At 41.3% G+C, this 25,354-nt stretch overlaps 1 protein-coding gene across 3 annotated transcripts in view; it reads left to right on the top strand.

Annotated features, from left to right (window-relative positions):
* LOC131225102 (peptide chain release factor APG3, chloroplastic) overlaps nucleotides 1-25,354 on the top strand; it is a 41,244-nt gene that overhangs the window by 9,290 nt on the left and 6,600 nt on the right. For all 3 annotated transcript variants that reach the window (XR_009161200.1, XR_009161199.1, XM_058220528.1), the window contains exons 6-14: nucleotides 2,983-3,034; nucleotides 5,165-5,214; nucleotides 11,965-12,030; nucleotides 12,113-12,277; nucleotides 16,920-16,992; nucleotides 17,143-17,275; nucleotides 18,915-18,972; nucleotides 19,280-19,327; nucleotides 19,892-19,975. Coding sequence is in view for 1 of the 3 variants with exons in the window: in XM_058220528.1 (XP_058076511.1) it covers nucleotides 2,983-3,034; nucleotides 5,165-5,214; nucleotides 11,965-12,030; nucleotides 12,113-12,277; nucleotides 16,920-16,992; nucleotides 17,143-17,275; nucleotides 18,915-18,972; nucleotides 19,280-19,327; nucleotides 19,892-19,975 (729 nt within the window). In the remaining 2 variants the exon portion in view is untranslated. The remainder of the gene's footprint in view (nucleotides 1-2,982; nucleotides 3,035-5,164; nucleotides 5,215-11,964; nucleotides 12,031-12,112; nucleotides 12,278-16,919; nucleotides 16,993-17,142; nucleotides 17,276-18,914; nucleotides 18,973-19,279; nucleotides 19,328-19,891; nucleotides 19,976-25,354) is intronic.

The following is a 25,354-nucleotide window of genomic DNA, read 5'->3' as shown; positions in this document are numbered from 1 at the left end:
TAACAAGTTGGTATCGATCCCTAGTGGGGGTGGCTAACATGGAGTGTGTGTACTGACATGGGTGTGTACTAACAAGCTAAACCCAACCCCAAAAAAAAAAGAAAAGAAAAGAAAAGAAAAAGGGCATTGATGTACGAAATGCCTGTATCCTCAAAAATTGTTGCTGGCTAGACCTTTATCCTTGATATCCTTAATGTTGGATTGAGTACCAGTAAGGGCTTTGGATTGACCCCCCAATACTAGGCTTGGCTCCTTGTGGAGTGGCCTTGACATTGGACTCACAAGGGTCGAATCCCCTCATGAACTGCGGTTTCAGATATCGGTCAAGGTCTTGCACCACTTGATAGGCATGCTATATGGTGCTAACATCGTAAGGGATGAGCTCACGCTAAAGCTTGGATCGGAGGCCCATCCTAAAACGGGAAAGTCTCACTAATGGGTCCTCTTCGACGTTACATCGCATCATGTATTCATCGAACGTGACGATGTAATTTGTCACAGGCATTGATCCCTGGCGAAGGGATTGCCACTGATCTAGGAGCCTCCGGCGAAACGAGAGGGGGAAATACTTTTCTTTCAAAATCTCTTTCATCTTGGCCCACAATGTGACCGAGCTATCTCCAGACCTCTCCATCTTCTGCTCGACATTTGTCCAGAACAATTTGGTTTGGTCTTCCAACTTCATTTTGGCGAACCTCACTCGACGTCCATTAGATATGTCATACCACTCAAAATAGTGATCCATATCTGCTAGCCAATCGAGAAAGGCCTAGGGGTCCAAGTGATCATCATAGCTTGGGGCCTTAACATTCACACTTTTCATCACACGCTCATTAGGATCATGGTGGTCCTAATACTCTCCACATGGTGGCTGGGTACACACTCCACCACGTCCATGATTTCTCCCATGTTCTCCAACTTGACCTCCTACTTGAGATTGGCCATCTTCCCCATTGTCAGGGTTTGCCTGGGGGGAAGTCTCTAATTAGGTTATGCGATTATTGGTCTTATTCCTAAGGGCTGCTAGTTGGTTACTGGTGGTCCTACCTTGGGCCTCAATGGCCGCAAGACGGCTGTTGATGGCATTGATAGCCTCGGCAAGCTATTTCGAGTTCATTGTGGGGTGTAGACCAAAACCTTGCCCAGTGCGAGTGGGTGTAAACTTAGGGACCCAATGGTGGAACCTAAAATCTAAAGAATCTAGAAGCAGTGTGATGAGAATGGAAAGACTCCTAACTCTAGATTCTAAATGCGATATGAAAACCCTAAGCTAACATGAAAACCCTAAATTAACCTAGGCTCTAGAAGCAATGGATGTGCTAAAACCTATGCCTAACCTAGATGCAACATGAAAGTCATATGCTAAACCTAGGCTCTGATACCAAAATTTGATGCAAGACGGAATGATCTAACCTAATATGATGCCATGAAATTAAAAGATGGATGAACTAGAGCAATGGAATGACAGAATAAAGCTATTTTACCATAAATTCAAAAATTTCATATTCATGAAGTCCTGCAATGTGAATCTCATAATTTACTAATTAAACGGGACATAGGGGAGATATAATCCCCATTCTAGCGTAGGGTTTAATATGAATTCAATGAATATCAAGTGTTTTGTAATAGTTTTGATGTGTTAGGGCTGTTTAAAGACTATGGAATGTGGGAGATGGGTTTGGGGTATCCAGGCTTGGAAGAATTAGGGTTGAGGTTTTAGGAGGTTTCGGGTTATGATTTCAGAATTTGGGTTTCAGGGATTTAGGATTTAGGGTTTCTAGAATTGGGAATATGGGTTTCAAGTTATGGGAATTAGGGATTTATTATTTGGTAAAGGGATTTTCAAAATTTGGGGATTGGATATCTAGGGTTTTGATAATCAAGGGGTGGAGAATTCGGATTTTGAAAATTAGGGTTTATGGAATTTAAGAATTTTAGGGTTAGGGTTTGGTTGGGTAGGGATTTAGTTGTGTTAAAGTTTGATTGAATGTGGGTTCTATGGAGATAAGAAAAATCAAAGAAGAGAGAGATTGGGGAAAGTAGATAGAGAAGATGAGAGAAGAAGGAAGATAATATCTTGATGAGAAGAGAGAAAAGTAGAAAAGATAACTAGGGAATCGCTCCTCGTGGCTTCGCACTACCAATCCAATCATAGGATGAAAAATTTCTCAATCTCAAAGCAAAAGGAGATAAATCTCTTTCATTCATAACATGCATAATGGCTAGGGTGGGGATGTCCAACCCTTTATAGTTTCAGAAAAGACCTTTTACAAAAAGATGCTCTCAAATAAGATTCTCAACATAATGACGCTTAACGAATTAAAAGTTGTTCCTAACTCCCTACTCTCAATACAAATATGAGCTATACCAAAAATAACGAAACATGTAAATAAACTAAACAACTAAACTATTTCGTAGCCAATGGGGGTCCACGATCAAGATGTCCGATGATGATGATCCAACGGTTCGATCATCGTATTCACTCGAACCAATGGTCCGATGTGTCCATCAAGCTCCTATATGCGGACCACATGCATATTTCCAGTTTGGGGTCCTCAAAGATGCACAGACATACGCGTGGGGTCTTCAGTGTGGGTAGGAATGTGAATTCGGCTAAGTGGATCCCATAAAATGGTCGTCTAGCCATAAGGAGACTAGCTCAACCCTCCTCTGGTATGATGCTTGGATGTGCTCATTAAATGGTGTTGGTCCCACCAACAAAACTATAAGAGAATGATGAGATTGATCAATTGCTTTGGATTTCTCCTCTTTTAATTGCGCAGTTTGTTTCATATTTATTAAGAATAACCTTCAATAGATATAATCTTGTAACACGTTAGTAATAGTCAATCTGTAGCTGGTTTTATAGAAGTTCTATGTTCTATACATCTGCAAGCGTTGCATAATTTTGTTGGTTCTTTTACATATCTAAATGTATATGTTAATGGATATTCTACTTATTTCTTTATATTTGTATGATAGGTTCTATTGCTTCCAAGTGATCCTTTAGATTCGCGGAATATCTTGCTCGAAGGTATGTGTCCTTTTCTGTTTGCATTTTTGTCATCCTCGCGGTGTTCTTTCTTACTGCTCGGCGGCTTTTGATCAGAATAGTACTCAGCCCTCTTTTTCCTATAAAATTGCATTTTGGTTTTTACTTAGCCTTGTAGAAAAATAATTCATGCTTATTTCAAATCCTTGCAAAATGAGTAGGATTTGTAAAGCAGAGCCCAAATAGTTGGGAGTTGGGACAGACTCTGATGACGATGACAACCAGGAATATTTGTGTGATATCCAAACAATGCGAGGTGGGATCTACCATGTTAATGACCTTGCCTAAATATCAGGCCTGTCAAGTGGGCTACGTACGTTCATAAATAATGAAACATTCACATTGCATGTATAGCCCACCTTATGAGTTGACTGGCTTGATTTTTATCAAAGTTATCTACATGGATGGGCCCACCTGGTGCATTGCATGTATGGATGCATTCAGAGGCATATGGCCTTGGCAAATTCTATGCACCCTATTTTTCTTGTTTGCTTTTATTGCAAAATGATGCTTCTTATTGTTTCCTTCTACCGCATCTTCTTAAAACTCCCTCACTCTAGTTTATCATTGTATGGCCTTGTGGCTTCTTCTTCTTCTTTTATTTCCCCTTCTTGAAAGGCAATGAAGAAGTGTTTTTTATTAGAAAGCGCTGAGGTGGCGAACAAGTCGACCGAATTTTACAGCCTCAAAAGAAAAGAAAAATTGCAATCCTTGAACTTCTTTAACGAGGACCATTCACCCACTAATTGCTTTGCTTTACTAGCGATATCCCTTTCTGAACTGCGAATATTCTGAAAGCGTCTATCATTCGTTTCCCCTCATATCACCCACAAACTGGCAAGCAAGGCCAATCTCCACGAGACTTGCCTCTCCTTACCAAGGCCAATTCCATGTGAAGCCAACAATAGGTGACCTATTGAATTTGGTAGCACCCAAGGAACCTCAAATGAACGAAGGAAGCTTTCCTGAATTTTCTGGCGAAAGGGAACATAACAAAGAGATGATCAACCATCTCTGCATTAGCCACATACATGATGCAAATGTTTGAGATTGGTATTGATCTTTTCTATGGATTGTCCATGGCACGGATTCTCTTTCTTCTCTCGAGCTACGCAAATGCCACTACTTTTGGTGGTGCCCCATAAGACTAGAGCATTGTTGTATTAACACATCTTTCACCCGCCAGCGAAGGTATACACATTTTGTAGAAAGACCTGACTGAAAATTGACTAGATTTGTCCATTTTCCATATCATCCTATCACCAACCTCCTCCGACGGCGAGCACTTTAAAATATATCTTTGTAGTTTCAAAAACTTTTCCATTTTCTCATCAAGCATGTTCCTACTGCATGAAGGAGACCCTACCACTACACTTCATGAATAGCATTCGGCAACCAAAATATTCCGATTCGTGGTTAAGTTAGCCATCTGATGGAATTCAACTTTCAAAGGATTTTCCTCAATCCAAACATCCAAACAAAATCTGATTCTTTTCCCACTACCTACATCATAGCATATTCCTTTACTGAATTTTTGTTTCAAGATGGAGATTGTTTTCCAAATACCCCAGGCTCTATAAAGTGATGCCTCTCTAACCCACCAACCGCTATCCTGATTCCTGGCACACATATATTTGCTATGACCTCCCTCTATAAGGTCCCTTCCTCTGACCCAAACCTCCATGACCACTTTCCCAATAGTGCAAGGTTCATTTTTTCCCTAAATCCTTTATTCCAGCTCCTCCCTCTCCATAGCCTTGTGGCTTTATGAATCCTATTTCACCAACAATCCTTCATATACCACTTGCCACCTCGATTCAAAACCTTTAGGTCTTATTCTCATCTGCTTCCCTCCCTGTTGCACATGACCAAACTATCTCATTACGCTCTGCATCATTTTCCTATTTGGGTTACTCCTAGGCTGCATAGGATGACTGCTTCCCATTCCTAGACTTGCCAACAAATCCACCTGAACAGCGGTATATATGTAACAGTCAAGCTCTTGTGATATTGCATCAATTAACATTCAGTTATCTTCATATATTCTTCCAAGCTTGAAAGCTTTTGTTCTATCTTGTGACACTCTAATGGAAACCATTTCATCTGTTGCAGTGAGGGCTGGTACTGGGGGTGATGAAGCAGGAATATGGGCTGGTGATCTTGTAGGTACATGTTACTTTTATCCTTCCTAGTTATTGTGTAGAAGTATGCTATAACACGCACATACATACATATTATGAGTATGACCTTTTTAAACTACTACAAATTTCCATGGATTAGGACTCTACCTCATGGATCTTTATTAGGAATGAAGAAGTAAAAAAAGAAGAAAGAAATTTGAATCCAAAGAGAGTTTCCTTGGCAAGGGTTGGAAGGAAATCACAAGTTTAACCTTGTCGAAATGTGGAAATATGGGGATAAGGCCATTTAGAGCTATACTGCAATTTTAGAAAGTAATGGCTATTGGGGCTGAGGAGACTAGCTTGTTGAAGCAAATGATTGGGAATGGGGTTTACACCATGATGCAGGACAATTAACCACTTCCTCTAAAAGCTCGAATTGTTAGAGTATGGCAAATTAATCCCTTTATCTCATAGCCCAGGCCCCACATCTCATGGGTTAGGACCTCGGCCGAACCCCCTTCATGGGCCCCAAATCACATGGGCCGCTCACCTCGAGTGTGTCCCCACATCCCACGGGCTACCCCACTCGAGCCCGGTGTGAAATGCGCATTAATCACCCCTGGTAAGGAGTCTCGAACATGAGACCTCCCCCGTGGGCCCCAAATCGCATGGGTCACCCACCCCGAGTGTGCCCCTGCATCTAACAGGTGACCTCACTCGAGCCCAGTGTGAAAATGCCCCTGCATTACACCGGCTACTTCCCAATACAAAGTATCTGTTTTTATGGAAGGCAGTGTTTAAGGTGGAAGACGACGCCTCCAAGGTGATTGCCAATAACATGACAGCTCCCGAATGCAGTTCTGGAGGATGTGTGGTGTGACACAAAGCCTCTGCCACACCCAAAGTGATTGCTAATAACATGACAGCTCCCAATGCTACATTATAGTTGGGGAGCAGGTGGTGTGGTCTCCAGTTTGTGGAGGAAACTTAAAAAGGACGAGATTCCTATGTCTTATGGAACGTCTGAATTTGGGCTACTCCTACTCCATCTTGTAGCCAACCTCTACCTCCACCACCTCAGCCCTTAGCCTCACAATCTTTTCGACCTACTCCACCCACTCACCCAGCCTCACACCCCTCTGTGCCTTCTACCTCTAAAGGCAAACAACCTGTTGACGGAAGGAAGCAATAGGATTTAATGGCTCTTGGGGCAAGAAGTCGTCAGAGGGAAGTGAAGAGGCCATCAGATCATAAGTGAACAAATGATCTGAGTCAACAGGTTGTTTGCCTTTAGAGGTAGAAGGTACAGAGGGGTGTGAGGTTGGGTGAGTGGGTGGAGTAGGTCGAAAAGATTGTGAGGCTGAGGGCTGAGGTGGTGGAGGTAGAGGTTGGCTATAAGACGGAGTAGGAGTAGCCCATGGAACGATTGGGACTGAGGATGGCATTAATGGTAATGGAGGTTGAGTGGGAAGTGGATTCTGTCTAGGGAATAATGGATTCTCTTCAAAAATAGAGGGAGCAGGGCGAGGCGGATTCTTGAGAGAATAGAGCTGAGCCTTTAAATTCTTCCTTTCCATTTCCTTTCGCAAGAGAAGATTAGAGTCACGAACTTGTGTAGCAATGGTATACAGTTCCTTTTCAACAGCAACGATACGAGCTTCTAACATAGGAATAACTGGGCTTTGTTTTTGAACAGTAGCTGCGAGCTGTTGCTGGGTATGCAAAATTTTTTGCAAAGCACGATTCTGCTGAGCGGCATTCTCAGCTTGCCAGTTTAGAGCTGCTTCTGCTGCCGAGACGCGTTTGAGAGTACCATCTGTCTGAAGACCAGGAGGATCTTTGATTTTCCAAACATAACGTGTCCGTTCTGTAGGATGATCAAAATCATTAGTAGGAGGGAAGTGAGGATCTGGTGCTGGCTCATAAGCGCATACCATAGGTGGAGAGGAGATTGGATGAGAATTTTGGGAGACAGATTGGGAACACCGGAGATGGGACAAGGCTTTTCGATAATATGGCATGAACGGTGGTTTAGACGCAGGCTTTGAATGGTTTGGAGGTAGCTTGGGTGAAGGAGATCGTGGTTTAGGGCATGAAACCGTACATGGAGGAGATGCTGGTGGTGGAGGCTTAGGGTGAGGAGGTAACGGTTTACAGGTGGGAGGAAGAGCGGTAACAGGCTTTTTCCTTGGGTAAAGGACATAATAATCAAATTTGCCAGAAGATTCTCCAAGAAAACCAACTTCAGGGTCTCCTTCCTCATACCGACGCTTGAGCTGAGCTTGGAAAGACTTGGGGTGACGAGGGTTATCTGCCATGCAATCATCATAACACTCATCACAGGAACAAGCATCCCATGCTATATGAAGGCCACTGTGACGACGCCAATTTGTATAGTGAGTACCACACGGATCTGGTCCAGTGGGAGGAGCTTCAATAATATATTTGCCTTCAATCCATTGGCCAAAAACAGGAGCAACCGAGGAGAGACAGTTGATTTCAGGCAGAGGAGTAGAAAAGACCGGCTTGACCGGAGAGCTGGTTTCAAATTTAGTTTCCACCGTCTTGTCCTTATGTCGGACAAAAGAGGCAACGTCATGAGAAATCACCTCAGAAGCTTCAACCTTCTTTTCATAATTCGTAAGTCAGGAAGCTGGAAATATCTCTTTTAACTGATCATAAGTAAGCTGGCGAGGAATAAAAGTGCATTTAGGAACATCATTCTGATCCACGCAGATGAGTAATGCATCAGGGCTAGAGGCAAGCCCTGGAAGCGGCAGATCAAGAGCATGATTCTGGATTCTGAAAGCAACCTGATAATGCAAGGTGGCTGCCATAGCACCATCTACGAGTTCAGCACCCGTAAGCTGAACCTGAGCTTGAAGCGCTGAGAAGAGATGAGCATCGCTGAAGGGGATGTTGAAGTTAGGATACACAGTAACAAATATGGTGCCCTTATTCAGCGTAGTCTGCACCGTAGTAATCATCGCATGCTGGTACTGTTTGAAACGAGTGTCCAAAAGACCAAGCTTGTAGGCAGTAGGAAGACCCTTCCTGCCATGAAAAGTGAAAGCAAGACGGACTGCACCAAAGTGCAAATGAGTGTAACCCTAAGCTCACCAGTCAAGGAGTTTCTCAAAAGGTAGCTGGAGCTGGACAAACTCTTCAAGTTGATTAGCCCTTATAGGAGCCTGATCGAACTTGGAAGATAACGCATACTCCTTAATGGGAACATTCTGCTTGCGCACAATTTGCTGGAATTTGGTAGAGAGTGAACCATGATTTTTCTCGAAAAACTTATAAGGGTTAGTAACTAGAATATGGGTAGCAGGGACCTTTTCATCAGCATACTCGACTTCATGCAGAAAATCAAACTTATTACCACTATAGGACGCTAAAGGAAGAGACCTAGAAGAAGAAGAAGGCGAAAATGAAGAACGAGCCGAACACATATTTAAAGAAGGAGCAAGATATATGGCCAAGATAGGGCAACCGTAGGGGTTCAACTATCTTCAAAGTGCAGAGCACAGTTTGATACAATTCTCTTTCCTTTTATCAAGAACATATTGGCTACAAGGGGGGTGACCACAACGCCTACCATCGGCTAACACGGTCAAGAAACTCACCAAGTAGTTCTTGATGTCCAAAAAGGAATTCTATATCCAACTTGTTCAAGAGATACTATCAAACCAAGTGTTCTGATACAGAAGATTGCACGAAGCGCAACTGTAGAGCATACTAATCATGGCGACTGTATCCCCCTACTAATAAAAGGAGATAGACCATGTCTGCACCAAGAAGAAAGTCAACACACCTGAAGGTAGTCCTGTCCATCAAATATACCCCGCACCAAGAGAATCAGAAGACCCTTCCTGCCATGAAAAGTGATAGTAAGACGAACTGCACCAAAGTGCAAATGAGTGTAACCCTGAGCTCGCCAGTCAGGGAGTTTCTCAGCTGGAGCTGGACAAACTCTTCAAGTTGATTAGCCCTTATAGGAGCCTGATCGAACTTGGAAGATAACGCATACTCCTTAATGGGAATATTCTGCTTGCGCACAATTTGCTGGAATTTGGCAGAGAGTGAACCACGATTTTTCTCGAAAAGCTTATAAGGGTTAGTAACTAGAATATGGGTAGCAGGGACCTCAACATTGTGTGCAAGCAGAATGTTCCCATTAAGGAGTATGCGTTATCTTCCAAGTTCGATCAGGCTCCTATAAGGGCTAATCAACTTGAAGAGTTTGTCCAGCTCCAGCTGCCTTTTGAGAAACTCCCTGACTGGCGAGCTCAGGGTTACACTCATTTGTACTTTGATGCAGTCCGTCTTGCTATCACTTTTCATGGTAGGAAGGTTTTCCTACTGCTTGCAAGCTTGGTCTTCTGGACACTCGTTTCAAACAGTACCAGCATGCGGTGATTACTACGGTGCAGACTACGCTGAATAAGGGTACCATATTTGTTACTGTGTATCTTAGCTTCAACATCCCCTTCAGCGATGCTCATCTCTTCTCAGCGCTTCAAGCTCAGGTTCAGCTTACGGGTGCTGAACTCGTAGATGGTGCTATGGCAGCCACCTTGCATTATCAGGTTGCTTTCAGAATCCAGAATCATGCTCTTGATCTGCCGCTTCCAGGGCTTGCCTCTAGCCCTGATGCATTATTCATCTGCGTGGATCAGAATGATGTTCCTAAATGCACTTTTATTCATCGCCAGCTTACTCATGATCAGTTAAAAGAGATATTTCCAGCTTCCTGGCTTACGAATTATGAAAAGAAGGTTGAAGCTTCTGAGGTGATTTCTCATGACGTTGCCTCTTTTGTCCGACATAAGGACAAGACGGTGGAAACTAAATTTGAAACCAGCTCTCCGGTCAAGCCGGTCTTTTCTACTCCTCTGCCTGAAATCAACTGTCTCTCATCGGTTGCTCCTGTTTTTGGCCTATGGATTGAAGGCAAATATATTATTGAAGCTCCTCCCACTGGACCAGATCTGTGTGGTACTCACTATACGAATTGGTGTCGTCGCAATTGCCTTCATATAGCATGGGATGCTTGTTCCTGTGATGAGTGTTATGATGATTGCATGGCAGATAAGCCTCGTCACCCCAAGTCTTGCCAAGCTCAGCTCAAGCGTCGGTATGAGGAAGGAGACCCTGAAGTTGGTCTTCTTGGAGAATCTTCTGGCAAATTTGAAATCTAGAAAAATTATAAGATAAAAGACAGTTAATACGAACACGAAACTTAAAACAAACACGATAACGTAAAAGCATAAGAGAGTTTAACTATTAAAGCAGAATAGCATTAAACTCATAAAAGACGAAAAGAGTTATTACACGACACACTTTCACTATTCACTCTCACTATTTACAAAATATTTTCACACACTTTTTTCACTCTTGCTTTCTGTAACTCTCACTTGACTTGTGTTTTTCTCTGCTTCTCTAGTATAAATCCCATTTTCTTCCATGGTCCCAAATCCCAAACCATTTTGCTAGCAAGTGGTTAATCTGGAAAAGGTCCTTTTTTTATGTTGTTTGCGTATGAGTTGATGCAGTGTTGGCAAACGAGATCAGAGAAGGGCAAATGGTAGATTAAAAGTTTCAAGGGAGGCTCTAGATTCTAGAGGTTTAAAATTTTCAGAGCGATGATTAGTGTTTGGAATGCAACATGAGTAAGAGGGAAGGCTTTAGTTAAAATCGATGGTCAAGATCCTTCAAAGTAAGAGGGGTGAAAGGATGGTGAGATCGATGTGGATGATTCTTCCAATGGTATTAGAGCTAGGTAGATGAAGTGGAAATGTACCCCCAAGGTGTTGATAAGTGCAGCATATAAGACAACTATTTGACCCATGATGCTATATGGTGTGGAGTGTTGGGCAGTTAGAAAGCAACATGAGCAAGATTGAGTGTTTTAGAGATTAGAATGTAGAGATCGATGTTTGGGAAGATTAGAGAGGATAGAATTAAGAATGAGGTCATTTGAAGAAGCTTAGGAGTAGTCACAGTAAGAGAAAATGATGGAGAGTAGATTGTGATGGTTTGCTCATGTGCAGCAAAGACTAAAAATGGCTCCGATAAGGAGGGGAAGATTGATCAGGGTTGAAGGGTTTGAAGAAGACCTAAAAGTAGTTGATTAGACAGAGAGAAGGGATATGACAGCTGGTTCACTTTTTTTTTGGAAGGTAATGAAAGCTTGTTCACTTGCTGAGGATATGGCCTTAGATAGGGTTGGGGTAAAGCACTGTTTTGGTGCGGGCTGCAAGAGTGGTACCAAATCGAGGATACTTGGAGAAGGCTATGATTATGTTGACAATGACATACACAAGAGAAAATAAGAAAAAACTTATCCTGGCAGCCCTCAAGAATGTTGCAGGAAAAAAGATGAATAATAATGTTCAATGCAACATTAGATTATGTCCTGAAATAAATTTTCAGGTAGATATATAATTTCAGTTAACAAATAATAAGTCCAGAAAAAGAAGAAGAAAAAGAACAAAAGAGCATTAATGCCAGTCAACAGCATCCTGAATGGTCTTGCGTTTCTTCTCTCTTTAAATACCTTTCACAAAAACGGATTTGAAAAATATCAGTGTAAAATATTTGCAAGAACTTTACATCGAGACATTCCTGCGCCAAAAATATAATTAAAACAATGTATCTACCCAACCACCATGGGCTTCTTGTTGTACTTTAAAAATAAAAATAAAAAAATCTAGCTTTTACTTGAGCTAGATTAATGAGAATGGTTAGTGTTGGGTATTTTGAGAGTAACTTTTGTAATTGCTTCAGGTACGCATGTACCAGAGGTACAGCGAGCGTAATTTCTGGAAGTTCACCACAATTTCTAGTTCGGAGGTACTTGTGCTACTTGCATGTTGCACCCTAGCATATTGTATTTTATTTGACATTTCTCATGGAAGTGATCTTCACTTTTCAGGCTGAAAAAGGTGGATTCAAGACATGCGTGATGGAAATTAAAGGTAGCCGTGTTTACAGTAAATTGAAGTACGAGTCCGGTGTTCATCGTGTTCAACGTGTACCTCAGACAGAAGCACAGGGCCGCGTTCATACATCGACTGCAACTGTAGCTATCATGCCAGAGGTAAGTTCTTTTCATGTGTAAATCATGTGCACCTTTTGTTTACTTGGTATCTAAATTCTTATAGGAAGGCAAGTTTGATTTTCTGTCTTTGAAGGTAAAGTTTGATTAAGAGCTTTCACCATTGTATTTTGGTGTCATTGGCTGCTTGTAGCTCTAATGATGGTTTCAGGTCATTGACTGCATCCCTTTCCAGGCTTAGCTAATGAGAAATTCAGGTCATTGACTGCATCCCTTTCCAGGCTTAGCTAATGAGAAATTCAGGTCCTCATGCACCAAGACATGAATAGTGTACCGATGCAGCTGTTCCATGCAAATGGGGCCCATGGTATGGTGATTCATATCATCAATCTGATGATCCCCTCAATGGATGGCGGTTGCCCTGATAATCTTCCACATTAGAAGATCCTATCCTTTTTTTTTCCTGGGTATTTCTGTTGTTCCTTGGCTATCAATTTGTAGGCCACTGATTGGGGGGTTGGGATCTTTCAATTTTGGTGCTTCTTGGCACATCCCTCATTCATGATGGTGCCTGTCAGATCAGAAGTCTGGATTACCAGACCATGGGCCTCACCTGTATGGACTGGGTGTGTCGGAACGCTCTTCACATGGTGATGCATTTTTTCCTGGGCTCTTCTAGCCCTTTCTCTTTTTAACTTTCCTTTGAAGTTATCGATAAAGTTCCTATTTTAAAACTTGATAATTCCTCTTAATCTAATGTTTGATGTGCAATCTTTTTTCACCCTCATTTTCTGTAAAGATGAGAACCTCGTCAGGAGTTAGGACTATATGTTCCGGTTAGAAAGAATATTAACAACAAATTACATTTCCACCAATGTAGAAAAGGGTGTTAGCAACAAGCCTGAGCTGTTTTTAACTTCATACTTGTTATGTTCATGAACATGTTCAAGGGGATCTATCTCATTCCTTTCTTCTATATTTTGAGAGGATCAATGTATCCTGAAATTTTGCTCTATGCCTTTCATTTTCTTGGTGATTGATTTTCTTAAATGATTTATTGGAGTTAACTTCAATTTTACATTTAGAGTTTCTGCATCCTACATGTCTCATACATGTACCCAACAGCAAAATCTTTAAAATGCAATGAGCCACTACCAGACCACATCCCTTTCTTCCAATGGTGGTATTCAATTCTTGTAGTCGAATGAGCAATCCCCTTCAGCTATGTCCCTTTTGGACAGATTCTTTGTGTCCCCTTCATGGATTAGAAGTACCCTCTGGCCCATTAGAGAGGTTTGCCAAAACCTTTTTCTGACCTGTCTCATTCTTCTGGAGGTTGATGAGGTTAATTGGTGTCCCAAACCCTTCTGTTTTGAGTTAGCTTGGCTTGATGTAGAAGGGTTGCAGTCTCTAGTCTCTGATTGGTGGTCATCTTCTCATGTTGTGGGTCACGTGGGCTTCATTCTGTTTAAGAAAATGAACCTGCTGAAGGCCAAATTAACCCCCTGGAATCGTGAAGTCTTTGACTTTCCGGAGTAGGAGATGGATGAAATTCCTTGGGAGATTTAGGCCTTAGATATTAAGGAAGAAGTTGTGTCTTTTTGGAAGATGAACGCCTAACCAGAGAAAGTTATCTGATGATTACTCTTCTATCGTAAGAAATTAGAGATCAAATGGCGCCAACTCTCAAGAGCTCCCTAGCTCGTGGAAGGTGACAAGAATACCAGATATTTTCATGGTATAGCGAGTGCTCGAGCAAGGCCCAATTGCATCTCCTCTCTCCTTATCAATGATAAGAGAGTTTCCGATAAAGATTCTATTTCTAAGGCTATTGTCAATTATTACTTTAACTTGATATCTATTGAAGGTAAAGTTAGGCCGTCTGTCGACAATCAAGAATTTGATTCTTTTTCCCCCAAGGAGGCCTTGAAATTACTGTCCAGTTAGAGGAAATCAAAGAGGCTATTTGGGAATTAGGGCGGGACAAAGCCCTGGGTTTGGATGGGTTCCCATTGTCTTTCTTTTAATCTTTTGGGATCTGGTTCATAATGACTCATTTAATCTCGTGGTTGAATTTTTTGATTTGGCCCGTTTATCATTTGAATTAGGTTGCAACTTTCTCGCTTTAATTCCCGAATGATCGGGTGTTGATTCTCTTAAGAATTTTAGGCCTATTAGCTTCTTCTTCTTCTTCTTCTTCTTCTTCTTCTTCTTTTTGGGGTTATGAGATGTCTCTAAAATCGTAAAGGATAAGGCTGGTCTTGCCTAAGGTGATTTCGGCCTTCCAGAGTGCCTTTATCATAGCTAGCAGATTCTTGACAGTGCCTTTATAGCTCAGGAGTGTCTAGACTCTTGCCACAAAATAGCTCAGGTGTGTTTTGTGAATTGGATAAGGAAAAGGCTTATGACCATGTCAGCTGGGATTTTCTTGAAGTAGAACGAGTTTTGGAACCAAATGGAGAAGTTGTATCCATTGTTGCATTTCCTCAGCCTCCTTCTTGGTGCTTATTAACAGGTCTCCATTTGGTTTCTTTAAATCTTCTTATGGTCCGCGTCAAGGGTTCCCCCCTCCCCTTTTCTCTTTGTAATTGTGTTTGAAGCTCTTAGCAGGCTGCTCACTAGAGGTCAATCAATGGGCCTTTTCATAGGTTTCTCCGCAGCCAACCTACCATATCAGATCTCTCATTTGCAATTTGCGAACGATATGATTCTGTTTTGTGAGGCCAATGCGTCTATGGTGGCTAATTTGAGAGTCTCGGTCTGCTAGTTTGAGTTGGTCTTCGGGCTGAAAATCAACCTTTGCAATTCTAAGTTCCTAGGCATTCATACTTCGCTAGAAGATCTCTCCTCTCTTGCTGATATCTTTGGTTGCTCGCTCGGGGCCTTTCTTTCATCTTATCTAGGTCTCCCTTTGTGTCTGGGTAAATCGGCAGGCCGTCTTTGGGAGAAAGTGGTAGAGAGAATGGAGCTTAAGCTTAAAAACCTGGAAGAGTAAGCTTCTTTCTTTTGGGGGCAAGTTCACTCTTATCAAATCATGCCTATGCAGTATGCCTCTCTATTTCATGTCCTTTTTTAGATGTCCCAAGGTTGTGCTCGAGCAAATTAATAGACTCAAAAGAGATTTTGTTTGGCAAGGTGGAGCCCTCAATGGTAAATTTCACATCCTCAACTGGAAAGATCTTTGTTGTCCGTTTAAGGAATGGGATGCTGGAATTAAAAGGTTTGACCTAGTCAAATTTGCCCCGCTGGGTAAATGGGTCTGGAGATTTGGTACTGAGAAGTCTAGTCTTTGGTGTTCCATTTTTGCGACCAAATATGGTCTGCTCCCAGTGGTGGGTTAAAGACTCCTTGTCTTATCATGCTTCTTTCATCTGGAAAGCTAGTTATCAAATTGCCCCCAAGGTTTTCAACAGGATCAAGTTTGCTATAGGGGTTGGTTTTAAGGTCAGGTTTTGGGTAGATATATGGTGCGGGGACTCTCCGCTCTATTTGTTTTTCCTGGAGTTGGTAGCTTTCTCCCCCTTGGCTAATATATTTGTTGTTGATTTTTTTTCTTTTGTCAATGGCACTAGTGTGTGGGCTTCTTGTCGGAGGAACCTCCTCAACTCTGAATTCGATAGCTTGCTTATCCTCCTTTCTCGATTGCAGGGTTTGGTCTTTCTACTCATCCAAACGTCAAGGATTCGATGGCTTGGAAGTTCAGGAAATCTTGAAGATTTTCAGTCCGCTCCCATTACCTAGCCTTGTCCCCTCCTGATTCCAATGGCGAATTGTTCTGCTCTTCCCTCGTTTGATCTTTGGGTGCCCTGCCGAAGGTGGTTGCATTCGCCTAGTTTGTAGGGAGAAAGAAGATCCTCACAATTAATAATCTTTAGAAGAGGGGCATGGTGATCCCTGATGCTTGTATCCTCTTCCTCGATGTGGAGGAGTATGTGGATCATATCTTTATTCACTGCTCCTCTAGGATTGTATGGTCGGGCATCTTTCGATTGGCAAGAGTCTCCTGGGTCATGCTGGCTTCGACTGACTCCCTCTTTTGTGCTTGGCATGATGACTCGGGTGGTGGTTTCTCTCCTTGGAAGTGGAGGCTGGCGCTGTTGCCTCTGCATTGGTCTCTTTGGTTTGAAAGGAACAACCACATCTTCCGAAATCTCCACAGCACTCCGGTAGGGGTCATCAACAGGGTGTTGGAGTCTTTGTATGAGTGAACTTCTTGAATGTTGGGTTTGGGTTTGGGGCTTAGTTTTCCAGCACCTTTGTATTTTATAGGTTTTTCTTTTCCCCTTTTGTATAGTTTCTCTCTCTCTCTCTCTCTCTCTCTCTCTCTCTCTCTCTCTCTCTCTCTCTCTCTCTCGTTTTGGTTTTTGTTTTTGTGGTATTCTTTTCCTGTTGTTCTCTCTTGGCCTATGGCCCTTAATAAAGGGCATCATCATTCGAAAAAATGTAAGCAGCATGACCTACTGTGAATATGGCAGCATTGGCCCATGGGCTCCCAGCCCCCCGCCCCCTTTAACTGCTTCGCCCTACCAGTGGTCACTGTAAACTTTCGTATGAATGCTCTTAACAATCACTAGTGACAAAATTACTGTCATTGGTGCAAATATCATTTCGTGTATTTTTATTTCTTTATATTGGGGATAGTGTTTTTCTACTTCCAAATTTGATTAAGATTTCTCGGCTTCAGGCTGATGAAGTTGAGGTGGAAATTGATCCGAAAGACATCGAGCTTACAACAGCAAGATCTGGGGGTGCTGGAGGTATGGGTCACAAAAATGTTTATTTTTTTTAATTTTTTTTTTTCAAAAAAATTTTCCCCCACTTTTGCCACACTATGTAACAATTTCAATTTGTTTTACTGTGAATTTCCTTGAGAAAAATCATTTCACATGCATCGACTTGTGATGCAGGGCAGAATGTCAACAAGGTGGAGACAGCTGTCGATCTATTTCATAAACCAACAGGGATCCGTATTTTTTGTACTGAAGAAAGGACTCAGCTTAAAAATAAGACTCGAGCACTACAATTGCTGAGAGCAAAACTGTGAGTTATTACTAAGAAGCTGTTTGTATTACTTTATGTTGTCTATCATCTAAACTACTGTTCTGTGCTCATTTCTGTTCTGTTTGCTTATCATTTTAGTTCTATAAAAGAGTAGAAACTCCATCTTCAATACCTCTATTCGCTACCTACATTTTCCCAGTTTTTTGAAGAACAAGTAAAAAGCTCACTGTCGCAGCTATCAGGAAGATCATTTTCTCTGTGTCTGTCCTAGCTCTTCTGTTTTCACTTGAAGAATGGGATCAGGATTACATGCTTTCCATGGGAACCTTTGGTTTGGGGGGGGGGGGGGAGAGGATGGGTGTTCAGAAATCGAGTTCCCTGAATCCCTGTTATTTATATTTTGTACCCAAGGCCTCCATCTTTTGCCGGTGAGGTGGAAGGTGGAACTATGGTGCTTCTAGCTCATGGCTGCTTGAGGATGGAACTGTTGAGGCAGTTCACATTCCTATGGGGTTCTACTTTTTGGTCTGAAGTTCAAACCAGATCGATCTGAATTGTCGAGGCGCTCCCATGTGTAGATATTTATATCACCAAGATCAAATGGCAGTGCGGGAAGCTAATTCAGGTCACACTTATGAAAAAGGGATTGATGCAATTCCTTTACCGTTGAGGAGGAACCTGGGCTGTCGAAGCAAGCACCCATGGTTGGACTGAAGATTCTTCCCCACAGATCTGATCAGACAATCTCTGTGGTTATTATGGCAGATGGTTTGTCTAACCTTGTGATCGTAGTATGGTTATTGGGAATCCGTTTGCCTTGTGAATGCCAACATTTCTTGCTAACTAATATAACTGTTGTAAAAAGAGACATTTCTTGCATCCCTTTCTTGCTTGTGTTTCTCAATCCGGTAACCGTGGTTCCTATCGGGTCCATCAGTTATGTTACGTAAATGATGTGATAGTATAGCTTCAGAATTTCTTGTCAGTGGAAGGCAAGACAATCTGTGTTTTTATTTTTTATTTTTTATACTAGTGTCTGCTACCCCCCACCCACACACACACACACAAAAGAAGAAGAAGATATGTTGATTCAGTGTGAGCCTTTTTTGTTGAAAACCATAAAACTTTGATAAAGTAAGAAGTTAGAGGAAATAGAAATAAATGATAAATTGTATCTTTATAACATAAATATGGAGAGCTGAAGGGTTGGAGATCCTCAAAAGTTGAAAAGTTATCTCTACTGTTGTAAGGGTTGTCCTTCGATGAGATATAAGAAACTCTCACAGCCTACCATGCAAGGTTCTCGAATTGTCTTCACAAGTTGGATTTAGTAGGTCCTTTGGAAGTTCCTTTTCGGTCTTCTTCTTCTTTTTTTTTTGGCACGGTATGCATTGGTCATCTACTGTGGTGAAATAAATTAAGTTTATGTAAATAAGATGGGAATCATAGCTGATTTTCATAAGGATGTCATCCTTAAAAAAATTTTGGTTGTGAACTATGTTTATATGGTAAAAATCCTAATTGCAGGGCCTACATTTTTAACACTCATCCCACTGGTTGATTCAGACTCCTTTGTTCGTAATCATCTGATTTTTTACGTGGCTTGCACCTCCGATTTCATTGTTTCTACGTGAGAAAAAATCGATCCTGATATATCCTCAACACTTTCTTGTCACAGGTATGAAATCAAATTGAGGGAGCAGCAAGAATCATTAAGAAATCAGCGGAAGTTACAGGTTCGAATCTTGGCCCTAAAAGAGATCCACATGTATTAGGGATTGAGTTCCACATTATTAGAGTCTTTTTAATCAAGGTTTGAAGATTCGGTATCGGTCTGATTTGGCCATGACTGAAACTGATATCACTTATTAAGATTGAACTAAGCCTGGTGTGTTGAGTCCCTTCCCCATTTCCACACCCTTGCATATATTTTAACTATCACTTCATTTGAAGTGCTATGTACTACCGTAAGTTAATTGATGTGGTCAAGTTTGAAGTATTATTAGATGGGAGTATATTTATTATCTTTTCTGAATTGGGCAGGTTGGTACTGGTGCTCGTTCAGAAAAGATTCGGACCTACAATTACAAGGTGCTCCCTCATATTGGAGACAAATTTTCATGCTGGTTTGAGGATGACACTTACCTTCATACTGAAAATTTCCAAAACCTTTTAATAAACCAATAGGATGTTTCATGGATATGGAAAATTGATCTTCGTAAATTGCCAAAACACCCTTCCAAGCTCTATGCCACTGTAGCTGATCGCAAGCGACACCCTAGAGTGCCTTGGTAGGACTGACTCCTGGAGGCAAATGGTGTGACCTAGTGTTCTGCCAAGTTCCTGTGAAATGCCAGAATGAGTAAATAAAGAATAAAGAAAAGTGAAAAAAGAGAAGATTCTGTGAAACGAATGGAATTTTTGTTGTCTTTTTAGAGTACCTCGCTTTCTAAGTAATTCACTCAAAGTTGGTCCTGGTTAAGTCGTGATCAATGCGGTTAGGCTACCTATTGGCAGAAATGCAAAAGGAGAAGCACTATGAAGGGTGTTTTGACCATTTTGTAGAAACATGGACTCCAGTTTTTCTTCGAATAAGTAGATATTTCAAATTCATAATTTGCCTCTGATCTTAGTACATACTTTCTATTTTGATAGGATAATAGGGTGACGGATCACAGACTTAAGATGAACTTTGAGCTCACATCCTTTCTCTCAGGCGACATTGAGACCGCTGTTGAGGTATGTCTTTGGAGGATATATTGTAGAGTTCATGCATTGGATTGATCAAACATTCAAAGTTCTATTGCACGACTACAAATGCCGCATCATGCTGCATATAGATTGTGAATGCCTTTGTAGGTCTCACACAGTTGTGACAACAATTTCACTAGACAGTTTTTGTGCCAACTCCACTGAGTACCCATGACAAGCCCACAGGCCACGTTGAAGTGTGAGAATAACCATTCATATGCGTGTGAAAGCAAGATCACAACGACAAGCAAGATGGGAATCTCAAATAGGATCATGACGCATGATAACTTGTCCCAAGGATGAAGGAGAAGGGGCAAAGAAAGAATACACTCTTTATTAAAAGAACTTTTTTCTTATCCATTAATAATAATAATTTTTATACTAGACTAGACCCCTTTATATAATAGGAGTACAACCCACTTTTTATATAATAGGAGTACAACCCACTATTTTCTCCATGTTTTTTTAAAAAAAAAAAAAATTCCTTCAACCAGTTGTCAATTGAGACTAATTTCGAAATATTTAGGAACATTTGATGAAATGATTATCACATACACTCTAATTTTGAAATTTGAGTGTAGGTGGTCCGATTTGGAGAAAATTGGGAAAAATTCAAAAATTTCCAAATTTCTCCCAAATTGCTTGTAATGTTGCACTCCAAACATGAAATCAAGCATGTATGGGGGCTGATCTAATGATTTGTTTAGTCCTTGTCAATTTTTGGAAAATAAAAATCATTTTTTAATAAAAAAATTATTAAAATATTTTTTCCCCTAAATTTCCCTTCAACCAGTTGTCAATTAAGACTAATTTCGAAGTATTTAGGAGTGTTTGATGAGATGATCATCATATACAATCTAAATGTTATGCATTCAATTTGAATATAGTTGCATTAGTTCGGTCAGACAACGCATAACTTAGAACCAAATATAAAGGAAACCTATTATGTGCACTTCTTTTTTGAGATCTTATGATTTAAAAGTGTGTATTAAGGTCTTTTTTTAACAATCTTTGAAGTTTCATTGAAAAATTCAACCATTTTCCTAATGTTTCCCCATGTTTCCCAAAAAGTGCGATAAATTACTTGATACAAACGATATATCTCGTGCTATAATTGATATGTATCTGTATCCCAAGGATGCGATACGTACCATAATTCCTTACGGAATGCGATACGTACCTTACGGAATGCATCTATAATCTACTCTTCTGTATTCATGGGTGATCCTTCAATGTTAGCACGCAACACCTTTTTTCGATTGAAATGATGGTTCATTTCAACGTGTTTTTTTTTTCCCTTTTTTCTTGCATGAAACATTGGATTCTCTGCTTAGCATAACACACTCTTTTGTATCATAGTACTACCCTACTGCATAGTTTCCAACCTACTTGACCCCTTCATACAATAGGAGTTGCAGCTCACTTTCTCATAGGAATCTGATGTAGGACCAAAAAGCTATAATAAAGCCTAAACACTCCTAAGCAAAGCGACCTACATGTGGGACCCACTGTGGCAATAATATTTTTTTGAAAGGTAATTGATTATTATTATTATGTAAACACGCCAAAATCGGTGAAGGATTACAATCCAAACTTGCTCTACAAAGATAGAGTGTCACTGGACTATATAAGAGGTCCATCACCAAATCTCAAACTTAACACTTCAAACCCCCCCTAACACGCCGCCCAATAACACTCAAAGAATAGCCATCAAAACTAGCCACCAAGCCATTCTACCCTATTTCCCGACGACGACTCCATGCCAAGCCAAGAGGTGATCTTCAATTGTCCCCCGAGATAACCATGCCATGTTGAGCAAGCAAAAAAACCCTCCCACAGCTTCTGAGTGAAGGAGCAATGGAGGAAGAGATGATTAATGGACGTTGCATTTTCCATGCTCATGACACAAATGTTGGTCAGCATCAAGGATCTTTTTTGGAGACTGTCAATAGTTAACACCTTTTCCTCTCCACTAGCTAAACAAAAGCCTCCACCTTAGGAGGGATGCCATAGGACTAAACCTTAGCCGTGTCATTTCTACTCCTGCCCATTGGGAACTTTCTAATCATCTAGGACTAGTAGGACCGGATTGAAAACTGCCCCAACTTGTCACTTTTCCGCACCAAAGATTCCTTTTCCCCATAGCTGGAGTGCATCCTTAGAGCATTCCTAGAAGCCAAACAAATTCCCCTACCTTGTCCCGCAAATTCCTAGGACAAGGCGGTGTTCAAGCCACTGCACCTCCACAACAAGAGAAGCGTTGAGCAATTGGAACATTTGTCTTCGGAGAAAAGGCTTGCTAGCTTGGCGACTTCGTCCAAAGTGGCAATCCCCTATCCAACCAGAACCTAACAACCACATTTGAGATAACCTTCCACTTTCTCGATCCCTTATAAAGAGAAGAACTCTTCCCCCATGCAAAGAGAGAGACCTAGGTACAATGGGGAAAATACCATGTGCCCGACCCAAAGACCCTCTCAAGCTCCTCCAACTCTTCGCTTACCAAATGCACTCCCAAAAGCTCATTCTTGGTTATGTTGACTTTCAACTTTGAAACCGCCTCAAAACACCTCATAGTTTTTCTCAAGTTGCAGGACACTGTCCGCTTCACAAAAGAGAATCTTGTCATCTGTAAATTGAAGATGAAAGATCTTAGCCACCTTGAAACCATGATACAAGTTAGCCGCTTGACCCTTATCCAACATTTTACTTAATGCTTTGGCCACCACCATAAGCATAAATGGAGAAGGTTGCCCTATTGGATACCTCTAGATGCCTTAAAGAATCCTTTTGGGGATCCATTAATCAACGCCGAGAATTTTGCCGACCAAACGCATTCCTATATCCATTCTCTCTACCTTTGCCCACACCCCAATCTCCAAATCGTGTAATCCAAGAAATCCCATTCGACATGATCATATGCCTTCTCAATGTCCAACTTATAAACAATATTTTTTTACCTGCCTTATGTTGGGATTCAATACATTCATGCACAATAAATGCACCGTTAAGGATCTATCTAACAGCCACAAATGCCCCTTAGGTCTTCGAGATAACATCTGCAACAACCAACCAAAATCTTAAAGCCAACATTTTTGCCAGGATCTTGTACAAGTATCCAATCAAGCTAATCAATATAAAGTCCTTCAAACAATCAACCCCTTCCACCTTTGGAATGAGAGCAATCAAAGATGCTCCTAAACCTGATGAGAGCCAACCCCTTTCAAAAAACTCCATAAAGTTCATCACATCAACCTTGACCATATCCCAAAAAACCTGAAAAAAAGGCCATTGGGAATCCATTTGGGCCTAGGGCCTTGTATGCGTTATGAGATCATAACGGCCATTATGGAAAAAAGGCTATTGGGAATCCATTATGTGTTACGAGGTCATAATGACCATTACGGAAAAAAATGGCCTCGTAACAGCCCGTTTATAGGGCTGAAACATGTTTTTTTTTTTTTTTTTTTTTTTAAATTATTTCTAAAAAAATAAAAATCGTAAGGCCTGTAACCGCCTCTACAACCTGTATCTTAACAATAATGGTGGTGGTTGTTATGGCCACCATTATCGTTATGGAATACCTTGTGCCCCAATGAATTCATAATTGCATTGACTTCATCTTTTTAAAAAATGGCCTCTCCAGAAAACAACCATCCATATTCGATATTTGATTGAACTCCAAGTTATCCAATTAAAGGCTTACCCAAGATTCCCTAGTAAGCAAGTCCTTATAATATTGAATAATTGCTTCACAAACCTGCACTTTCTTCTGTACTTTTCTCCCGTCCACAATAACATCACTAACCTGGTTATTTCTTGCATGGGCGCTAGTGATGTTATGGAAAAACTTAGTACTTTGTCACCGTCCTTTAGCCAAACTGCTCTAGATCCTTGCCTCCACTTGATCTCCTCTTCTTAAAGTAATTAACGTAATCAAGAGACAATTTCATACGTTCCACTTTTTCCTCCTAGAGTTCCTCACCCTCTTCTTTAATATCAATGGCCTGGATATGATTGAGGATTTCTCAACTTCTACCTCCCTGCTCCCCGACACTTCCTTTTTCCAAACATTGATTCTTTCTTTTAACAATTTCAAATTCTGTCTTAGTCTAAACCTGACACAACCTTCAGCCACAAAAGAGCTCCACCAATCCCTCACTGAGGAAGGGAAACCCACTACCTCAAGCCACAAAAGCTCGAATATGAATGGTCTAGGGTCCCAATCCTCGTCATCCTCCTCCAACAAGATCAGGCAATGTTTAGAAATTGGCTTCGGTAAGATCCTATTGACGCGCCAACCGAAACTTATCAACACATTTCGTTAAGACCTAGAACACGTCTATTCTCATCATGACTACCCTATCTTGACCATTAGACCATGTGAACCTCACATCCCCCAAAGATATATCAACCATTCCATGCTGATCCGCCCAAGCTAAAAACTCACACATGCTATGGGTGATTTTGCCACCACTCAATTTTTCATATTAGAATCCTGTCAATTACCCTCCCACACACACTCACGCACACCCACACATACCCCACACCCACACATGCCATGGGATGTTTGATCTTCCACGAGCTTCATTGAGGTCATTCCACAACAATGCCTCTAAGCTACCTAATTAGGACTATATACAACAGAAAACATCCACCTAAACCCAGACACCATGCCACGGAAGATGACCGAAATAATGGAGATTGAGCCACACCACCCCTCCTCTTTGGTCCACAATCTCGAATCCCATGCAATTAGAATGCCCCCTATAGCTCTCACAACGTCCAATGACACCTAATCCTTGCTTCTCATGCTCCATAGTGACTATGTCAACTTATGATCAATTGCCTGAAGCTTAGTTTCCTAGAGAGCTATAATATGAGCTTTCGATCTATGACACATATCTCTCACCCTCTCCTCTTTTGTCAGCACCTCAATCCCTTGTCATTCTAGCTGAGGATCTTTTTTAGGCCACCGACCTTCCCCTTCTCCCCCTCCTCTTACCCCCTAAGATAGCACTGGCATCATAATTGATTGAGGACTCGTGCCTTACCGGTTCTCTTCGCCCTTTGGAAAAGGTTGGGTCTTCTTTTGACCCTCGACCGACTTCTTCTAATCTCCTCTTTCTTCTGCAAACTGGAACAGCACTTGATAATCCTCCTCGTAGCCCCCAAATGTATCATCGACCAACTTCCCCACATGACCTAGCACATCTCTGATCCACCACATGTCCCCGGCCATCAGTAGGTGTTCACCATTCCTCCTCTCTAACAATCCATTGTATCTTCCAAAAGATCCAGTCCCAATTTGCTTTGTGATGCCTTTACCACTAGACTCTTGAATTAGAGTGACGTTGCTCACCTCCA

This window comes from Magnolia sinica, chromosome 14 (assembly GCF_029962835.1).
Source record: "Magnolia sinica isolate HGM2019 chromosome 14, MsV1, whole genome shotgun sequence".
NCBI classification, from domain to species: Eukaryota; Viridiplantae; Streptophyta; class Magnoliopsida; order Magnoliales; family Magnoliaceae; genus Magnolia; species Magnolia sinica.
This window is presented reverse-complemented; position numbering and strand designations above follow the sequence as displayed.